General features: G+C 35.7%; 1 protein-coding gene across 1 annotated transcript; it reads right to left on the bottom strand.

Annotated features, from left to right (window-relative positions):
- Positions 1-17540: 17540 nt before the first annotated feature.
- LOC107058543 (uncharacterized) lies at positions 17541-20290 on the bottom strand. Its single transcript, XM_015304365.1, has 5 exons — positions 19524-20290; positions 19145-19409; positions 18168-18369; positions 17821-18022; positions 17541-17682 (listed from the first exon to the last, which is right to left on the bottom strand). Exons 1-5 carry the CDS (start codon positions 20288-20290, stop codon positions 17541-17543), a joined length of 1578 nt encoding a protein of 525 aa, XP_015159851.1.
- Between the last annotated feature and the right edge of the window lie 260 nt (positions 20291-20550).

The raw sequence follows: 20550 nt of genomic DNA, 5'->3' as shown, positions 1-20550 counted from the left end.
GATTTTAAAAAAAATGTAATTATATTTATCTTCTTTTGTAGGATGAACGTGCTTAAACCAACACTACTTACAATATGATTCATGTCATGCACAAGCTATCAGAGGAATATTTACTTGTTAAGTTACTAGTAGATTAGTACTACCTAATGATATTTCTTATATTAAGTTTTTATTCATCGTAAATTGACATCCTATGTAGGAATTTTTAGTTTTTAAAATTCCAAACATATATATCATCAGTTCTATGTATTGACGTTTGATACTATTATATATATATGTGTGTGTGCGCGCGCGCATGCATGTAAGCATTAATTTATATATGAATTCATGGATTTTATTAACTTTAAATGTAAATTATACATGTAGCAACTAATAATAAGTTGTTACTAAAGATTTACCAGAAATATTTATTCACAAATAGCTTAAATATGATGACTAATTGTTGATAAAAAAAAATGTAATTATAGCCACAATAATGGTTGTTGCTAAAAGTCTAAATAACAGATTGTTAACCGATTTTTCTATCCATTATTTGCAACTACTAATTTAATTGGGAAAATTAATAATTTCTTGCAACAATATTTTTGGTTGCTAAAAATTTAAATACACAATAATCGTGTACTTTTTACCAACAAAATATAATTTATGGTAATAACTTTTTTTGTTGCGTAAGTTAACTTTTTACAACAATATTTTTTTGTTGTTGCAAAACATTTCCCAACAACATTTTAGGCAACAACGTGCAATAAATAGAGGTTAAACTAATCAATTTATTCATATATTTCAGAAAAAATCAAACCTCACATTTATTCAAGGACATGTGTGTCACGACCCAAAGTATGCTCTAGGTGTGACATGATGTATAAGACCACGAGAGTCCCTACACAAGTCGTTTGACATACATAATGCATAAGGAATTACAACAAAAGATAGAGAGAATAGGTGAAAATTGTCTCATTTATAAAAGAAAGTTTCGAACATAAAGGAAGAATCATAACTATGTCTTGACAAGCCATTCTAAACCAACATAAGAGTGGTCGGGACATAACCCATACACCACATACAAAGTCTCAAAGAAAAATTTAAAAAGTAATAAAGTCTTCATGACCTTACCCTCGAATGTATGAGGACTCATCAACCCAATAGTAAAGTAGCAACCTAAGCTAGCCACGAGCGGAAGGAGAAGCGTCAGATCCTATATTATAAAACAGTATTGATACAAGTATGTATTAGTACATGAATTATACCAAGTGTGGGGAAAACATAAAAGACATAAACATGATCATATGACGATTTAAACATGATTTGCATGACCAAGCTAAAACTTGAGTAAAAACTTTTAAAGAATTGTAAGTCATAAACTAGGTCAATGAATTATTAAAACATAATGAAAACTTTCGTAAAACCTTTGAAGGTAACATAGTTTGTCTTGTGGGATAATTATCGTTAATCGACACTAAGACCATGCGAGTTATAACATGAAATCCAATGTAACCCTAACATCAAAAAATGGATTCTACTTGCCAAGGTAGTCACTGTAACATTCATTCATATTCTATTTGTGGATCCACTAGCTAGTTCATTTAAGACAATCCTAAGTGTCATGTAGTTTGACAAAAAAAGATTGCTTCTAGAGACCCAATTTCTACTAATGGGAGAGCCTTCATCTCAAAGTCCTCTCGATGCCAAGTAAAATCCCAATGGAATTAGTCGTAATCATTTTCATATTATCATACTTGAAAATACACAATTAAACTACCAATCCAATCATTAGTCATCATAGAGTAGCTCCTAATAATCATGATTCATACATGTGTGAGAAAATCTTTCACAACTATGATTTCATAATATGTGAGAAAACCTTTCACGGTTTCATTTATACTTATCTAAAAAATATTCTTAGTTCATAAATATAATTTTCATAAAACATGCAAAGCTTTTCTAAATCATAATTCATAAGTTCATAAGCTTTCTTCACAAACTCATCATCATGATCATGTAAAACATGGGTATATATGAAATCAATTGGACATCATTTAGCTTAATTAAATCATGTCTAATAAGATTGAAATTGAACTATTGAATCATAATCAAATAAGACCCATGGAGATTGCATGAAACCCTAGTCAAATTAGGTGAAATTGACTTTGGAAATTGAGATTCTTTTAGGGCCTAATGGATGAATGAAATCCACTGGTGAATTTCCACATACCTTGATAATCAAAGTCCTAAAATGCAAACAAATTGAAGAATTGGAGCTTGAAACCCTAGCTTTTCTTTCTTGAGTTTGAGAGAGAGAGAGAGAGAGAGAGAGAGAGGAGGAACTTGGATGGGAATTAGGCATTTGAGAGAGAGAGAGAGAGTTGGAGAGGATGAACTTGGATGGGAATTAGGCATTTGAGAGAATGAGAGGATTTGGGTAATTTTAGGAGTTGAAAGGTAGTTATAGGACTTACAAGTAGGGTCAAAACGTCATAGTATGAGTGTTAAATGCATAAGAAAAGACCCAAATACACTTAAGAAATAATTGTTGGAGTGACGTACGGGTTGGACCTACGATCTACGGTCTGCACTGGTCAACCGTAGAGTCACTGATTAGGGCCTAAAATCTATCCAACTTCTAAGAGACCTTCCTATGACCTGTCAACCTTTCTACGGCTCGTAGAACCCAAGTTTAAGCCCAAAATTTCACTAAGCCTGGAACACTCCGATGGAACCCATCTACGACCCGTAATCCAAACAACGATCCGTCATTTTCACTAGTAGGTCAATTTACCCGGACTTGAAAAATTCAAAACTCAATCATGATCCTACGACTTCCTTTCTATAGTCCATAGATTGGAATCGTGGTCCACTACTTTAGTGTCAAAACTGAACTTTTTTCTTTTAATCCAACCTTTTAATTTCCTCGGTGTTACAATGCACAAAAAAAAATACTCATTCATTTTAGATGCCACTATTGACATGTCCTACTTCAAAGGTGCTAAACTTGAAACATAGTTATACTCTATCAAAGTATAAAAAATAAGTTATAGTGTGCCAGGTATAATCTCGAGATGCTTATTTTAGAAAAATTATGGACTCAATTTTTAAAAAAATCCAAATTGGGTGTATTTCAGTCTCATGAATCTTCAAAAATATTTTATAGTATCTAATTAAGCTCAAAATTGTCCTGAAAAAACACATTCTTTCCTCTATAACATATCAAATGCAAAAGTTTGATGGAAAAAAAATGTTAAAATGCATGCATCTGCAATGGTAAACTAAAGACACATAGTTGATGGGGTATTTTAGGCCCTTTTCCGTACTAATATTGACTCAATTTATATTATGTTAAAACACAACTCTAATTTTTTGACTTGAAAAAAAGTACTATTTTTTCAAATATTACGATTATTTTTTCCAAATGCCACTACTAAAAATTGCGCACTTGTATCAGATGTGTCAAATAGAGATTACCATAATCCTACTAATATTGACTCAATATATTATGTTCATACATAACTGTTATTTTTGAATATTATTTCCAACTAAAAAATAAATATTATTTTTCCTTTTTCAAATTTCACAAAATTTATGTCCAAACACTGGTGTTTTGACCATATATCGTAAGAAATTTGAAAAAAAATAATATGAAAAATAATATTTGAAAATTAGAGTGGTATATAGCTATGAATACATATTAGAGTTGTTTTTGACTTTTTGTGAGTAATTTGGAGTTAATAAGTGAAAAAAAAAACTTTTTCCTTATTTTTAAAATTCTTGAAAATTTAACTTCGAATTGAATTTAAAAAAAAATTGGCAAAATTTTGTATCTAGGTGTTTAGACATAAAAATTGTGAAATTTGAAAAGAGAAAAAATAATATATTTTTTTTCAAGTTGAATATGATAGTCAAAAATTAGAGTTATGTGTGAACATGATATAAATTGAACCAAAAATTTGTAGAAGTTTCACCTATAACCACATTTACGGTTCATAGGATAGGGTAACCGTGCATATATCATGAGTCATAAGAAAAAAAAATATAGACCCTAACAAGAAATTCACGCTTCCTTGAAATTGGATCACAGAAAGCAAAGTTAAACAAATATGTAACTAGACTCATAAAAATTTAGTCTCAAATTACTGCGAACGTCTATGATTGAGTTGCAAAAACTTTTAAATAGATTTCCATGATCTTGAATCGAACCTAACTCAAATTGTAAATTCCAAATTTCTCTATGATGAAATGACAATTTAAGAAGAGTACTTGCGTAATAGTTGCAACAAAAGTTCTGCTTCACAGTGATCGTACAAAATATATAACCCAACAAGGAAACAATTAAATGTTTTTTAAAATCATTAATGTTAAACTAACATAGGTCTTGCTTCTGTATGACTTCTTCCTCTTTAGATTATAAACCAAAGAATCAACATTTCTTATTTGTAAAGAGAAACCTTACAAAATGTCTACACACGTAAGAGTTGATGGAAACCCTTCAGTTGCTTTGATAAAAAAAAGTATGATAAATAGAGCTTAAACTAATCAATTATTCATATATTTCGAAAAAATCAAACCTCACATTTATTCAAGGACATGTGTGTCATGACCCAAAGTATACCCTAGGTGTGACATGACGTATAAGACCACGAGAGTCCCTACACAAGCCATTTCACATACATAATGCATAAGGAATTACAACAAAATATAGAGTGAATAGGTAAAACTCGTCTCATATTATAAAAGTTTCGAATATAAAGGCAGAATCATAACTATGTCTTGACAAGCCATTCTACACCAACATAAGAGCAGTTGGGACATAACCCATACACCACATACAAAGTCTCAAAGAAAAACGACAAAAGTAATAAAAGTCTTCATGACCTTGCCCTCGAATGTATGAGGACTCACCAACCCAATAGTAAAGTAGCAACCCAAGCTAGCCACGAGCGGAAGGAGAAGTGGAGGATCCTATAGTATAAAACAATATTGATACAAGTATGTATTAGTACATGGAATCTACTAAGTATGGAGAAATACATAAAAGACATAAACATGATCATCTGAGGATTTAAACATGTTATGCATGACCAAGCTAAACCTTGAGTAAAAACTTTTAAAGAATTGTAAGTCATAAACTAGGCCAATGAATTCTTAAAATATAATGAAAACTTTCGTAAAATCTTTGAACGTAACATAGTTCGTTTTGTGGGATAATTACCGTTAATCGACACTAAGACCATGTGAGCTATAACATGGAATCTGAGTAACCCTAACATCGAAAAGGGGATTCTACTTGCCAAGGTAGTCTCAGTAACATTGATTCATATTCTATTTGTGGATCCACTAGCTAGGTCATTTAAGACAATCCTACGGGGCACGTAGTTTGACATAAAAAGATTGCTTCTAGAGACCCAATTTCTACTAATGGGTGAGCCTCCATCTCAAAGTCCTCTCGAAGCTAAGTAAAATTCCAATGGAATTAGTCATAATCATATTCATATTATCATACTTGAAAAGACACAATTAAACTACCAATCCAATCATTAGTCATCATCATGATTCATACATGTGTGAGAAAATCTTTCACAACTATGATTTCATAATATGTGAGAAAACCTTCCACAATTTTATTTATACTCAAAAGCATTCTTAGTTCATAAATATCATTTTCATAAAACATGCCTAGCTTTCCTACATCATAATTCATAAGTTCATAAGCTTTCTTCACAAATTCATCATCATAATCAAGTAAGAAGCATGGGTATATAAGAAATCAATTGGAAATCATGTAGCTTAATTAAATCATGCCTAATAAGATTGAAATTGATCAATTGAATCATAATACCCATGGAGATTGCATGAAACCCAAATCAAACTAGGTGAAATTGACTTTGGAGATTGAGATTCTTTTGGGACACAATGGATGAATGAAATGCATTGGTAAATTCTCACACCTCTTCATAATCAAAGCCCTAAAATGCAAACAGATTGAAGAATTGGAGCTTGAAATCCTAGCTTTTCTTCCTTGAGCTTGAGAGAGAGTTGGAGAGGATGAACTTGAGTGGGAATTAGGCCTTTGAGAGAATGAGAAGGTTTTGGTAGTTTTAGGAGTTGAAAGGTAGTTATAGGACTTAGAAATAGTGTCAAAATGATATAATATGAGTATTAAATGCATAAGAAAAGACCCAAATACCCTTAAGAAATAATTGTTGGAGTGACCTACGGGTTGGACCTACGATCCATAGGAGTTTCTTCGGTCTGTACTGGTCAGCTGTAGAGTCACTTATTGGGGCCTAAAAGCTATCCAACTTCTAAAAGACCTTCCTACGACCCGTCAACCTTTCCGCGGCTCGTAGAACCCAAGTTCAAGCCCAAAATTTTACTAAGCCTGAAATACTCCTATGGAACCCATCTACGACCCGTAATCCAAACAACGATCCGTCATGTTCACTAGCAAGCCAATTTACTAGGACTTGAAAATTTCAAAACTCAACCATGATCCTACGACTTCCTTTCTATAGTCCATAGATTGGACTCGTGATTCACTGCTTTAGTGTCAAAATTGAACATTTACCTTTTAATCCAACTTTTTAATTTCCTAGGTGTTACAATGCGCAATTAAAAAAAAACCTCTTTCACTTTAGATGTCACTATTGACATGTCCTACTTCAAAGGTGCTAAACTTGAAACATAGTCAGTGCTAAACTTGAAACATAGTTATACTCTATCAAAGTATTTAAAATAAGTTATAGTGTGCCAGGTATAATCTCGAGATGTTTATTTTAGAAAAACTATAGACTAAAAAAAATTAATCCAAATTGGGTGTATGAATTTTCAATCTCATGAATCTTCAAAAATACTTTATAGTATTTAGGCTCAAAACTGTCCTGAAAAAACACATTATTTCCTCTATAACTATTTTTTCTATTTCTCTAAACTATATTTTCATGAGCCGAGGGTTGTCAAAAAAATTTCTCTAATTTCAAAGTAGGATTATTTGTGGGATTATCAAAAACATGTTGTTGATCTAAAATTGTATTTGAACTAGCTCAACATAACATCAAAAACATCATGCTTTAACTAAGCCATTATTGCCTCAACTTTATAGCCCTAATATGTATATTCAATACAATACAACACAACTAAAACAAAATTATCCTAAAAAATTTTGTGAACAAAAAGCTTACCAGATTGAGATTCTTCTTTGGTAGTTATTTCCTGATAAGTCCTTTCATATTGTTTTCCTTTGCCAATGTCACTACTGAAATTGATCTTTTCACAACCACTTGTTCCGAATATTTGAACAATGAAGTGGCGATCATCCGGAACATAATGGAAAAGCAAAAATTCACCCACTTTGAGATCATGTTCAGCTGAAAATTTGTCCCAGCCCTGTCGGATAGCAAATGAACCATTATAGTTGCACACTGTTGTCATCCATCGTCGTCCACATGAGTCCTCCAAATAAACCTCCCGATCAATTAGGTGTGAAACTGAACGAGCAAATTTTGGAGGAAAACACTGAAAAGAAATTAATGAAATTATAACTAAGAAATACATCATATTGATACATAACTCAAATGTTCACATTAATAAGCAGACAACTAATAACTATAATAATAACTAATTACGCATATGGTTATCAAAACCAACTATACATTTAAACAAGTACTTTAAACTAAGTAGGAAAAACAAAGTGTACACAAAGAATCACACTTTACCAGAACTTTTAGGAAAGTTTGTGCAATCATTACTTTAAAGAAAGAAATAACTCTCTTTCCATTAATCAACAAGTAGTGCTTCTTGCACTCATGCATCATTGTATGCTTCCATCTTCCCCCTATGCAAAGTTTGTTTCCTTAACAACTTCTAAATCCTACAAAGGGATATGAAAGTATTAATAACAAATTTAAGTTAAGAAAAACAATACTAATAAAAAGAACAGATTAAATAGTTGACCAAACCATATTAAGATATCAAAAATAAATAATATAACACTATCTAGTCAACTAATTAAAGTTCAACTTGACTGTCCATCTCTCTTTTGCAAATATTTTGACTACCTTTGTATTCTTAAGTACAAATGCACGTAGTCTAGATCGAACCTTATACTATACACACAACATTAATCACCAAATAGAACTTTAAACAATAAATGTTATCAATCGAATCGATGTGTTGATGCAACCATGATCCATTCATGTTTCATCACTCAAATCAGTTATTAACATTTTTTTTTACATAACCCTTTCAAATCAGGGGTATTAACAGTTGAGAGCTAGAATAAACACAAAGATTGATACCATCTGAAAACAGAAAAAATAACAAGCAAAACACAAAGATTTCCAATATTTACACACATGAGGAGGATTGAAAATTAAAAATAAAACTAAAATTAGTACCAGAGTGAGAGCAAGCAAAACTCTTTGTTGAGTCAAAATCAGTTTGCTAATTTGGTTTAAATATCAAAGCTTTCTCCGTTGCACTGTCCAAAAAAAATAAATTCTTTTGTTCTTTTTATTTGTCCATATACAAATGCATAGTGTTTATTATGAGTTAATATCAATAGACTTGTGATACACGTGCACCAATTCTATCAATAAGTGTGTTGTGTAAAAAATGTGAAATTTGACAACACGAGAAAATGATAGTAAAAAATTAGAGTTTGTGTATGAAAATAATATAAATTGAGTCAATATTAATATGATCACGATTTTCTCTGTATGTCACATCCAATACACGTGCACAACTTTATTAATGGTGTTTATACATATAAAAATATAATTTAAAAATAAAATAAAATATAATAGTATTTATTTTTTAGTTGAAAAATGATATTTGAAAATTAGAGTTGTTTATGAACATAATATATATTGAGTCAATATTAGTAGGATTATGATAATCTCTATTTGATACAGCAAATACACGTGCACAATTTTTACTAGTTGCATTTGGACATAATAATTGTGAAATTTGAAAAAAAAATAGTATTTATTTTCAAGTCAAAAATGATATTCGAAAATTAGAGCTGTGTTTTAATATAATATAAATTGAGTTAATATTAGTAGGATTATAATATAATCTCTATGCGGTTGTGCTATATGAGATAGGTGATTGAAGAAGGAGAATATTTCCATATATGGTTGATGCAGAATCAACAATAGTTGCATCAACTCTAGGAGTTACACCTATAACTACATTTGTAAAATAATCAGCAGGGAACAAAGAGGTGGCTAGACATGAATAATGAAGATCGTGATCCATCGATTGCTAGTGTGCCACTATGATCGTCATTCAAGGCCATTTGTGCATTTGTGCATTTTTGGTATTTTGATATATTGATGTTTTTTCTTATTGTTAAGAAGTGTCAAAACATTGTGTTTCACTTTATATTATAAGGTTATCATGCATTTTTCATGAGTTATAAAAGATAAAATAAACATAGACCTAACAACCAATTCATACTTCCTTGAAGTTGGACCTCAGAAAATAAAGTCTAACAAAAATGTAACTAGACTCAAAAAGATTGTCTCAAAATATTGCAGACTTTTATAATTGAGCTGCAAAAACTTTTGAATAAGTTCTCACAATCATGAACCAAACTTAATTGAGATTGCAAATTTCAAGTTTCTCTATGATGAAATGACAATTTGTGAAGAGTATTAGAATTATAAGTGCACAAAAAGTGCAGCATCAAAATGATAGCAGAAAATATATATGACCTAACAAGGCAACAATTAAATGTTTTTTTAAAAATCATTAATGATAAACTAGCATAGCTGCTTTTTCTTCATTCCCTTGTAACTACTTAAGGTTATCGACCAAGTAGTTTTTTTGGCATCTTAATTACTTCTAAACTTTGAGATTTTACGTACATTAAAAGATGTTGGAATGTATGCGTCCACTAACTACGATAGGACCAGGTCCTTAGCATAGTTAAGATAAACATAAGTAAATGTAGAAAGTAAAGATAGCACACACAACTTTACGTGGAAACCTCCTTGCTCAAGGGAATAAAACCACGACCTGTTTCACAGAATTTTCAAACTGTTTTTACTAATTTTCTCAAGCAACAGTAAAACACAGTTTACAACACACACGAGATTAACCTCCTAATCTCTATTCTGAGTAATACACTATCACTCAATGAGCCAAAGCAATGCATGCATTGCCCACTATACTAACCCACCTGATTAATATAGACTTTTAACGTAAGACACAAAGTTGCTCTCAACTAAGCTCCTACAGTGATTCACCCAAGGTTTGAAACGTTTCTAACACAAGTGAAACGAATACTACAATATAAGCATAAATACAAGCAATCAAAATAACAGCTGGTTCACGAGGCAATACGTCAACTATGAGGTCCCTTGCTGTTTTGTTGAAGCTTGAATATTCTCTCTCTGAATGAAATGAGTGATTTGTTGTTTGTCATGTTGACTATATCAACCATAAAGAGTTATTAACTGTTGGACAAAACAACCTCGTCCATTCTTATTGGTGTGGTACACTGGTGACCTCACCAAATTCTGATGCAATAGCTTTCCTGCTGTATAGCACATAGACCTGGACGAGCAAATCTGCAGAGGACCGGGTTCCTGCATTTGTGAGGAGATCATCAAAACATCCGGGAACAGTAAGACTTGTCATTTTCCCCCTTTTTGTTGATGACAAACAAACTTTATGCTGCCTCCCTCACATGAGTCTACCATTCATTCAAATGTATTAGTTCCCCCTATCAGTAATATTTCCCTTGATTGGTTAGTTCCCACTGTCAATAATATTTTCTCGTATCCATATCCCCTCTTCTCTCTTCCACTAAACTCTAATTTCACAGCAGTTTCACAATCGATTCCCCCTTTTGACATCATTGAAAAGGAGTAGCAGTAAACATATGCAGGCTGCATGCAAAACGTTAGGAATTCACGGACATGGGCCACACAGTACATGCACAAGTAAGTAGTAATAGAGAAGATAAAAGCATACGAGACAATGATGAGTCCCCAATTTGGACTCATTTAGGGATTTATTTTAATAGATTTAGTGTCATTAAATACATATTTTGTGCCAATAACTGATGTAAATCCTTGAATTTCAAGTATTTGGATTGAGGAACAAAGCATGGACACTATTGAGCAAAGAGGAATAAGGCAGCTGAAAGAACAAAAAAAGAAAGCCTGAGGATCGTCTAACCCATTGGGCGAGTCACCGAACGGCCATGGTCTCACTTAATGTTCCAGTGTGCCAAGCCCTGAAGGAGAAAATCAAGTTGGCAATAGAAAGGAGCAGTTGGCGAGCTGCCGAATGGTTTCGCGATGCAGTGCCATATCGCCCAAAGTTACAGAACTTGAAGTTGCCGAAGGACAAAGCAAAAAGGCGATGGAATTGACCAAAGGGAGGATCGCCGAGTGGATCGGCGATCCCAACTTATTGCGCCGAATGGTCCTTCACAGCACATATTTGGGCGACTATAAATACGTTTTTAAATTCTTAATTTAGGATCTAACATTCAATAGTTTTCATTTTTATTCAGTTTTCAAGTTTGAGAGCTTAGAACTGAGTTTTAGAGACAATATTTTCTTAACTTCGAAGATATGAAGATTTCCATTTCTAAAAAATTGGAAGTGGGTGTTGAAGATTCGTCATCTTAGACCTTTGTAAAGACTATATCAATCCTACCCAGTTGATGTAAACACAACTTGCTAACAATTGTTTACCTTTTTATGATGTCTAGCTAAAACCCCAATTTTTGGGGTGTGATTATGGGTTGATTTAGTTGTTGGGTATTGTTAATTGATAGTGTAAATTCTGTTTAAAAGTGATTTCGTTCAGTAATTGTGGTTGAAATTAATGGGTTGTAGTTGCAAATATAATCCTAACTTCGTATTGTTGGTTTGCTCGAGAGAGGTTTTAAAACCAAAATTTCTGAATCGATGTTCTGTGGGTATTGGGTTGTCATGGGTTCAGCTCGAGAGAGTGAACCCTGAACCCTTTTCCACACATTCATCTTGAGAGAGTGAATGGACTAAAGTGAAGGTTGATCTTAATTGCTGCTTATTGGTGTTCGAGAGAAACCAATTTGATTCGGGGTAAATTGTTCGAGAGAAAGTTTACCCCATTAAAGTCTAGCTTATTCACTAATTTACAACTATTCACTATTAATTGCAATTACCCAATTGTCTACCTTAGACCATAATCCGATCACATCCCAAGAACCCGTCTCTACACTTGTTATTTTCGTATTATTTGTTGTTGTAGCTGATAGATGAAACCAAATCCCTCTGATATTTGGCACTTGTGTCACCCCAAATTTGAACCATGATTTTATTCGTAAATGTTTTTAGCTATGATTGACTTGAGCATATTCTTACTTGCCTATTGATTCTCAATTACAAACCACTCCCTTGGGACTCGACCCTAACTCACTTAGTTGGGTTATATTACTATTTTACGATCGTTGACACTTAGTATTGGATGAAGTGTCCTGATACGTGAAATCAGACAAGGCACAAGAAACAATGTCATTGGATCACAGAGCTGACCACATAAGTTAGTCAAAACAGTACACTTGCCACCAGAGTTAGATAGAAAGACTAGAGAAACGGGAAATGGGAGACATTTAGGACAGAGGGGGGAAGGGTAGTGACGGATCTCTTCAATAAAGTCATACGCTCATTTGCATCGACATGAGCTTGAATGATTTGCTTGTTGAGAGCTTGGACTTCCTCACTAAGTTAGGCATTTCTCTTCAACAGCTGCTCATTCTCAGCTCTCAAATTTTCAACCTCTTTCGTATCCACATAACTGGTACCAGGTCCCTTGGAGATAGCCCTTTGCAACTGAGCTTTAAATTGTGCAATCTCAACCTCTTTATCATTCAGGATCACTATAAGGTCAGTTAACTCTTGTTTGAGAGAGGCTTGCTGCTTTAGAAGATCTGGCACATGAGACCTGCCCTTTTGCCTTTCCCTCAACATATTCACACTCTAAGAGGGTTATAGCAGTGAACATCTGCTTGACAGTACCAGGTACGCCTCTTCCAATAGGTACTTCAAAGTGTTTGAATACATAGTTCAGCAGATACCCATAAAGAATGCCATGTTTAGCGGACTTCCAAGTCATTACCCTATGCATCTGTTCAAGCATAATTGCAGGAAGATTGATAACCTCAAGTTCATCCTGTTTTTCCATGAGAAACAGATCAGCAGCAGATGCAACAGTTCTCTTCCCAGTCCTTGGTACCGAAACCTTGTTGATGAACTCAATCATTAATTGGTACTCCCCTTTGAGAAATTTCTTAGGCAGCCCTGCTCGTTTGATATCCCCTCGCTTTGTGGCCTGTTGAGAAAACTCACTAGAGGGCTTGCATCCTTCAATGGACCAGATCCGGTACACTCAAAATGATGCCCAAGATTTCGTTATTCAGAGAAATGTCGACCCTCGCACTGTTGTCTTGATTCCTCCATCACTTAGAAGCTCCATTTTGTAATAGAATTCACGCACCTCAGTTTCATGCAAATAAGGTGATGGGGCTTCAAACAGGTGATCCCAACCTTGTAGAGAGACAGAGTCAAAGAGAGTAGACATACCAAATTCTGTAAGAATTTCAGGATCGAAGACTCCTCCATTCAGCACCTTTTGTTTCTCCATTTCTGCAATGCATTCTTCCTTAGTCAGTGCCTCTTCTTCCATTAGCTTTTGAACAGAAGGACCTGGTCCATTGACGGGTTTCGATTTCACAGTAGCCCGTTTAATCACACTCTCCTTCTTCACGGGAGCTTTCTTCACTGACTTGCGATCCCCTTTTGCTCTGACCCGTTCAACCTCTGCTTCCTTTTTCCTTTTAAACACGGCTCTAATAATGTCATCAGAATCTGTCTCACTTGACCCTATATGTAGAGGAGTTGAGGTAGGTTTCTTAGGCACATGACCATCCCTTCTTATTTTCCTGATTCTTTCAGTTTGGATTTGATTTGCTGCTATGGTACTTCCCATTATCTTCTAAACTGCTCCTCTGGTTGCATATTTTTTCTTGTCTCCTTTGGTTTAAGACTGTACCATCTCTCCCTTACCCTTTCTTTTTCTTTCTCGTTCAGGCCTTGTAGGCTTATTGTCGAGTTTAGTCTCAGGAACAACATCAACTTCCTCTAGATCTGGGACAACCATTGTCAAAGTGTTACCACCTCGAAGCCATTTTCTACGCCACACCAAGGAAGTTTCTTTTCCTCCTCTTCCTCACTGTCAACAACAAATGACTTAGGAGTTTGGTCGAACACAGTTGAGCACTGTGAGGGACCTGTTCTGGCGATCTCAACTCTTGTTTCAATGGAGTTGGTTGAACATCTCCTCTTAGGGAGGCCAAACTTTGTACAACAACCAGTTCCTCTACTGCTGCTAAGATATTGGACTCTGTACCCTTCCCTTCAGGAAAATCCCCTTCAAAAAGTCGCTCAGACATGGTAGTTGACACGCCCTAGACATCACTTCAAGTTCTTTAGAGGGTGTTCCAAGACTGGGCTTCACAACTGACCGGGCCTCAGAATTTTCATATTTCTACCGAATAGAACTAAAGTGGGAGAATAGGACAATACTTCCCCAGATTGGAGGGCAGGAGACGCCCCCACTCCAGTGTGTGGTGTGTTGGATTCATCAGTCTCACCAACCCCATAAACTGGTGTGGACGGATATTCTTCTGGGGAAGGAATTGAGAAATTGAATGAACTGGGAGTTTCAATTTCTTGGGAGATAGGGAGTTTTGAAGAATAAGACGAGTTAGTAATTTTGTTTAAGAAAGAGGATAAGAAGATTTGAAGGAAGAACAGTGAATTCAGAGAAAAAATTAGGTAGAATTTTGGATGTTTGGATTCACTGAAGAGATTGTATTTAAAGAGGGTATCGGGTTCCTGAACAGTAACGACGCTTGGATTTAAAGTGAAAGGACGTCTGAAACTGACACAATGAATGGGGGAAGGACATGTGGAGTGACCGTTGACAGAGAACTGTGAAGCATAAATGATGCTAACCTTTGGGGGACCAGGTCCCTTTCTATAGATAGCCCTGCCTGTATGATTTGATATTCCCTCTAGCCAACATGCCATGAGTGTGTACCTGCAGTAAGGTACCAGATGTGAATTCTCAAACGATAAGCAATACAACCTGTATAGATACATGCCCTCCCTAACATAGTCAGAAAGGGATATTTCATGCAGGCTTGCTATGAAGTCAGGTGAATTTGTGCATTCTCAGCTTCAGTCTGTTCTTGACGAAGTTTTCTTTGCTCAAGGGATTTATAAAGTTATCAGCCACATGTTCTTCTGTCTTGCAAAATCTCATTACCACATTTTTCTTCTCAATATTATCCCTTAGAATGTGATACCTCACATCTATGTGTTTAGTCCTCTTATGTTGAACATGGTTCTTAGACATGTTCATTACACTTGTGTTGTCGCATATGAGGGGAATAGTGTCTGTGAGAACACCAAAATTTTTGAGTTGCTGTTTAATCCATAAGAGTCAAGCACAACAAGATGCAACAGCCACATATTCTGCTTCTACTGTAGACAAGGCTACTGAATTTTGCTTCTTGGTGCCCCATGAAATCAGTGATGATCCTAGGAAATGTTCCATGCCTGAAGTGCTTTTTCGATCAACAAGAAAACCTGCATAGTCAACATCATTATAACCAATTAGATCAAAGAAGCCCTTAGAAGGGTAGAAGAGAACCATGTCTTATGTTCCCTTCAAGTATCTCAGTATTCGCTTTGCTGTCTTCAAGTGTGATTCCTTTGGTGCTGCTTTGAACCTGACGCACATCCCTACACTGAAAACTATGTCAGGCCTGCTTGCAGTGAGGTCGAGAAGTGACCCAATAATTCCCTTGTACATGGTCTGATTAACAACAATTCCTTCTTCATCCATGTTAAGTTTGACACTTGTGTTCATGGGAGTGTCAAGAACTTTTGCCTCAAGCATTGTGAACTTTTTGAGCAATTCTTTTATGTACTTCTCTTGGCATATTGACATGCCCTGAGGGGTCTGTTTGATTTGCAACCCCAAAAGAATGTAAGCTCCCCCATCATGCTCATTTCAAATTCACTGTTCATCAAATTTGCAAACCTTTTGCACAGTGAATCTGAAGTAGCTCCAAATATGATGTCATCTACATATACCTGCACAATCAACAACTCCTTACTTCTGGATTTTAGGAATAGAGTATTATCAATTTTGCCTCTTTTGAACCCGTTTGCAAGTAAGAATTTTCACAGGCGCTCATACCAAGCTCTGGGAGCTTGCTTTAGACCATACAAAGCTTTGTCCAGCTTCAACACATGGTTTGGGAGATCAGCATCTTCAAAACCTTGAGGTTGCTTGACATACACCTCCTCCTTCAGATACCCATTCAGGAAGGTACTTTTGACATCCATTTGGAACAGTTTGAACTTCATGTAGGCAGCAAAGGCTATTAAGATTCTAATGGCTTCCATTCTGGCTACATGTACAAAGGTCTCATCATAGTTAATTCATTCCTCTTGATTATATCCTTGTACCACGAGTCTTGACTTCTTTCTGGTGATGATCCCATGCTCATCAAGTTTGTTTCTGAAGACCCATCTAGTTCCGATAATGGTTCTGTTGAGGGGTCTGGGGACTAGGTGCCATACCTTGCTTCTCTCAAACTGATGGAGTTCTTCCTGCATTGATGTTACCCAATCAACATCCTTTAATGCTTCCTTGATGTTCTTGGGCTCAATGGTGGATATGAAGGCTTAATATGCAACTAGATTTCTTGTTTTGGATCTAGTTTGCATTCCAGAGTCAAGTGGAGAAACAAGATTGTCCAAAGGATGAGAAGATTAATGTTTCCATTCGGACTTTCTAGTTATCTCCTCTTCAGTATCAGCAGCAGACTCATCTTTTTCATGCTTTTTGTTCTGAGAGTCTCCCTCATGAGCTGCACCAGAGGGACTAGGTTCTTCTGTGAGTTCTGCACTTTTTCCTTCCTTTGGAACATGTTCACTTCCAGGAGGTTGGATTACTTTGTCTGGTTGACCCTTCATCAGTTCCTCCAATTCAATGTCTTCATTGTTTTCATCCTTGTTTTTATCATCAGATTCGTCAAAAATCACATTTATACTCTCTTCAACACACAAAGTTCTTTTATTGAAAACCCTGTATGCCTTGCTGGTAGAGGAAAACCTAACCAATACCCCTTCATCAGTCCTGACATCAAACTTGCCAAGATCATCCTTTCCATTATTCAATACGAAGCATTTGCAACCAAAAGGCTTCAGATGAGCAATTAAAGGTTTCCTATTGTTCAATAAATCATACGGGATTTTCTTGATCACTGACCTGATGAGACACCTGTTTGTAACATAGCAAGCTATGTTGACTGCTTCTGCCCAAAAATTCATTGCAAGCCCTGAGTCAATCAACATGGTTCTAGCAATATCCACCAAGGTCCTGTTCTTCCTTTCCACAACTCCATTTTACTAAGGAGTTCTTGGTGCAGAGAAGTTGTGATGAATTCCATTTTCAGCACAAAAGCATTCAAATTATGTATTTTCAAACTCTGTGCCATGATCTGATCTGATGCTTGCAATCTTGTAGTTAACCTTCAGTTGAATTGCCTTGGCGAAGGTGATCAGTAGTCCAGCTGTCTCATCCTTGGTCCGCAAAAACATATTCCAGGTGAACCTGGATAAATCATCAACAATTATCATAATGTACTTATTACTTCCCCTTCTTTGGATTCTGACAGGTCCACATAGATCAATGTGGAGAAGTTCTAGTGGTCTGGTTGTGCTTACACCTTTCTTGGGTTAGAAAGATGACCTTGTTTGTTTCCCTTTTACGCAGGCCTCACAAACTTTGTTGTCAGAAAACTTCAGCCTTGGCAGTCCGTGGACCAGGTCCCCTGCAACAAGCTTGTTTAGCAATGAAAAGCTCACATGTCCCAATTTTCTATGCCATAGATTTGCATTGTCAGTCTGAGCACTTAGACATGTGAAACTGTCCCCTTCTATTGAGTCAATATCTGCAACATACATATTTTTGACTCTTTTGGCAGACATGACAACTTTGTTAGTAATACAGTTGATAACCAGGCACTTGTCGGATAAGAATTTAACTACATTTCCCTTATCGCAGATTTGAGATACATAATAGATTGTATTTCAAACCATTCACATAATAAACATTGTCTGTGGAATGTTCTGCTGAACTTCCTATTTTGCCAATTACGAGACTGAAACCCTTTTTCCCATCACCAAAGGACAAACCACCGCCCTGGTGTGCTTCCAAAAAGAGGAAGTTTTGAGTGTATCCAGTCATGTGCCTTGAGCATCCACTGTCCATGTACCAAGACTGACTGCTTCCTCTTTTCTGCACAAGAATCACTTATTAGACTTAGGAACCCACTTGAGATAGAGTTCCTAAAACTGTCAAAAGGTTTAATGAGAAACCTTTATGTCCATGGAGGCAAAGTGTTCTTGCTAAAATGGTATTTGGGACTAGGCACCTTTTTCTTTTCTACATATCTTTTTCTCGTCTTGAGAAAATTATCCTGCCTTTCTTTTACTCTCTTTAGAGACTCACATTTTTCTTTCAGATGGCCATTTCTTCCACAATGGGTACACAAAAGATTGTCATAAACATAGACATATTTGTTGTGACGATTGTAGGAAGGTTCTATCTGCCTACAACCTAAGCCCTTTTTGTTGTTAAACTTCTGATTGGCTAAGTTCGAAAGGATCTTAGATGAATCAGTCCATTTCAGGGAATGATTCGGCTCTTCTTTGATCTTGCTAAGGTCCTTCATTAGTTGAGAATTCTTTTCAAGAGAAGCCACTAATTTAAACTTTGATGCCTTTAACTTTTCTTCTAATTCAACCTCAAAGTTACTGAGTTTCTGTTTCCCACCCTCAGAGGTCCTCGTTGGGCTGCGTGTTCTCAGTTTCTATAATACTTAGCCTAACACTAATTTCAGACATTTGAGAGTTAAGGGTTGCATTTCATCCTTACATATACTCTGTTTTTCACTTATCATCATACTCTCAGTAGTTAGTTCTTCTACTGGGTCAATTAAAACTGCAGCAAGTTTTCTTAGCCTTTTAATGGATAAAGTATCTATATATATTTTGAGATAAAAAAGGGTTACCTTATCCTGGTTCTCTTCATCGTCCGATTTTGCCATAAGTAAGAAAATGGAATTGAACACGATTTCATCATCTTTGACGAACATCATCGAGACATCTTCATGACTATCCTCTTCTTCCTCTGATTCACTGGATCCATTTCCCCATACTGCAAAGGCTTTCTTCACTACTTGATCGATGTGAGCCTTTCTTCTGGCATGATTTAGGACTTGGTCCCTTCTGTGAGGTTTGAAGTCCTGAGCTTCCTGTTTCTGGATTTGACAGTCCCTAATGAAATGTTTAGGCTTCCCACATTTGTGCTAAAGATCATTTGCATTTGTTGCTCTGCTGGTAGATCCTTACTTTTGGAACCCTTCATGCTTTTTAATTATCTTCTTAAACCTCTTAGTGAGGTAGGCCATCTCATCCTCATCTTCTAACACATCATTCAGAGAAATTTTCAAGGCCACTGATTTCTCCTTCTTTCTTTCCTTCACGTTTGACCTCTGTTGCCTGTTCAGCTCGTAGGTTTGAAGGTTTCCGATCAAATCATCCATGGTGAGTGTATTCAGGTCTCTTACTTCAGTGATAACATTCACTTTGCTCTCCCATGACTTGGGAAGCACCCTGAGAATCTTTCGAACTTGTTTTCTTGGGTGAATGGGCTCACCAAGACATCTTAGTTCGTTGGTTATGGAAGTGAATCTTGTATTCATCTCGTGGATGGTTTCACCTTCCTTCGTGCAGAAGTTCTCATATTGAGTCGTTACCATATGTACCTTAGACTCATTCACTTGTGTCATTCCTTTATGAGTTGTTTTGAGACAATCCCATATTTCTTTAGTTGTCTCGCACGCAGAGCTTCTGTTGTACTCATCTGGACCAATCCTGCACACTAGCAATTTTTTTGCTCTATAGTTATTTTCTATCTTTTTCCTCTTAGCTTCATTGTACTTCCTTCTGGTTTTGGGAATCACCTTGGTAAGTTCTCCATCTACTACATCTTTGGTAGGAATGTAAGGTCCGTCAAGAATCACATCCCATAGCTCAGTGTCTTCAGCATTGATGTAGTCATGCATGTGCATCTTCCACCTTCCATAAAATTGTCCATTATAGTGAGGTGGTCTAGTGGTGGACTGACCTTCTTCCATGCTAGGTGGAGCAACCATTCCTTTAGAATCTTTTCTTTTCCTAGTGTTACCCAAATAGAAAAGTCAAGCTCTGATACCACTTGTTGGAATGTATGCGTCCACTAACTACAATAGGACCAGGTCCTTAGCACAGTTAAGATAAACTGAAGTAAATGCATAAAGTAAAGATAGCACGCATAACTTTACGTGGAAACCTCCTTGCTCAAGGGAGTAAAATCATGACCTGTCTCAAAGGATTTTCAAACTGTTTTTACTAATTTTCTCAAGCAACTGTAAGA

This window comes from Solanum tuberosum, unplaced genomic scaffold, assembly GCF_000226075.1.
Source record: "Solanum tuberosum cultivar DM 1-3 516 R44 unplaced genomic scaffold, SolTub_3.0 scf00515, whole genome shotgun sequence".
NCBI lineage: Eukaryota > Viridiplantae > Streptophyta > Magnoliopsida > Solanales > Solanaceae > Solanum > Solanum tuberosum.
This window is presented reverse-complemented; position numbering and strand designations above follow the sequence as displayed.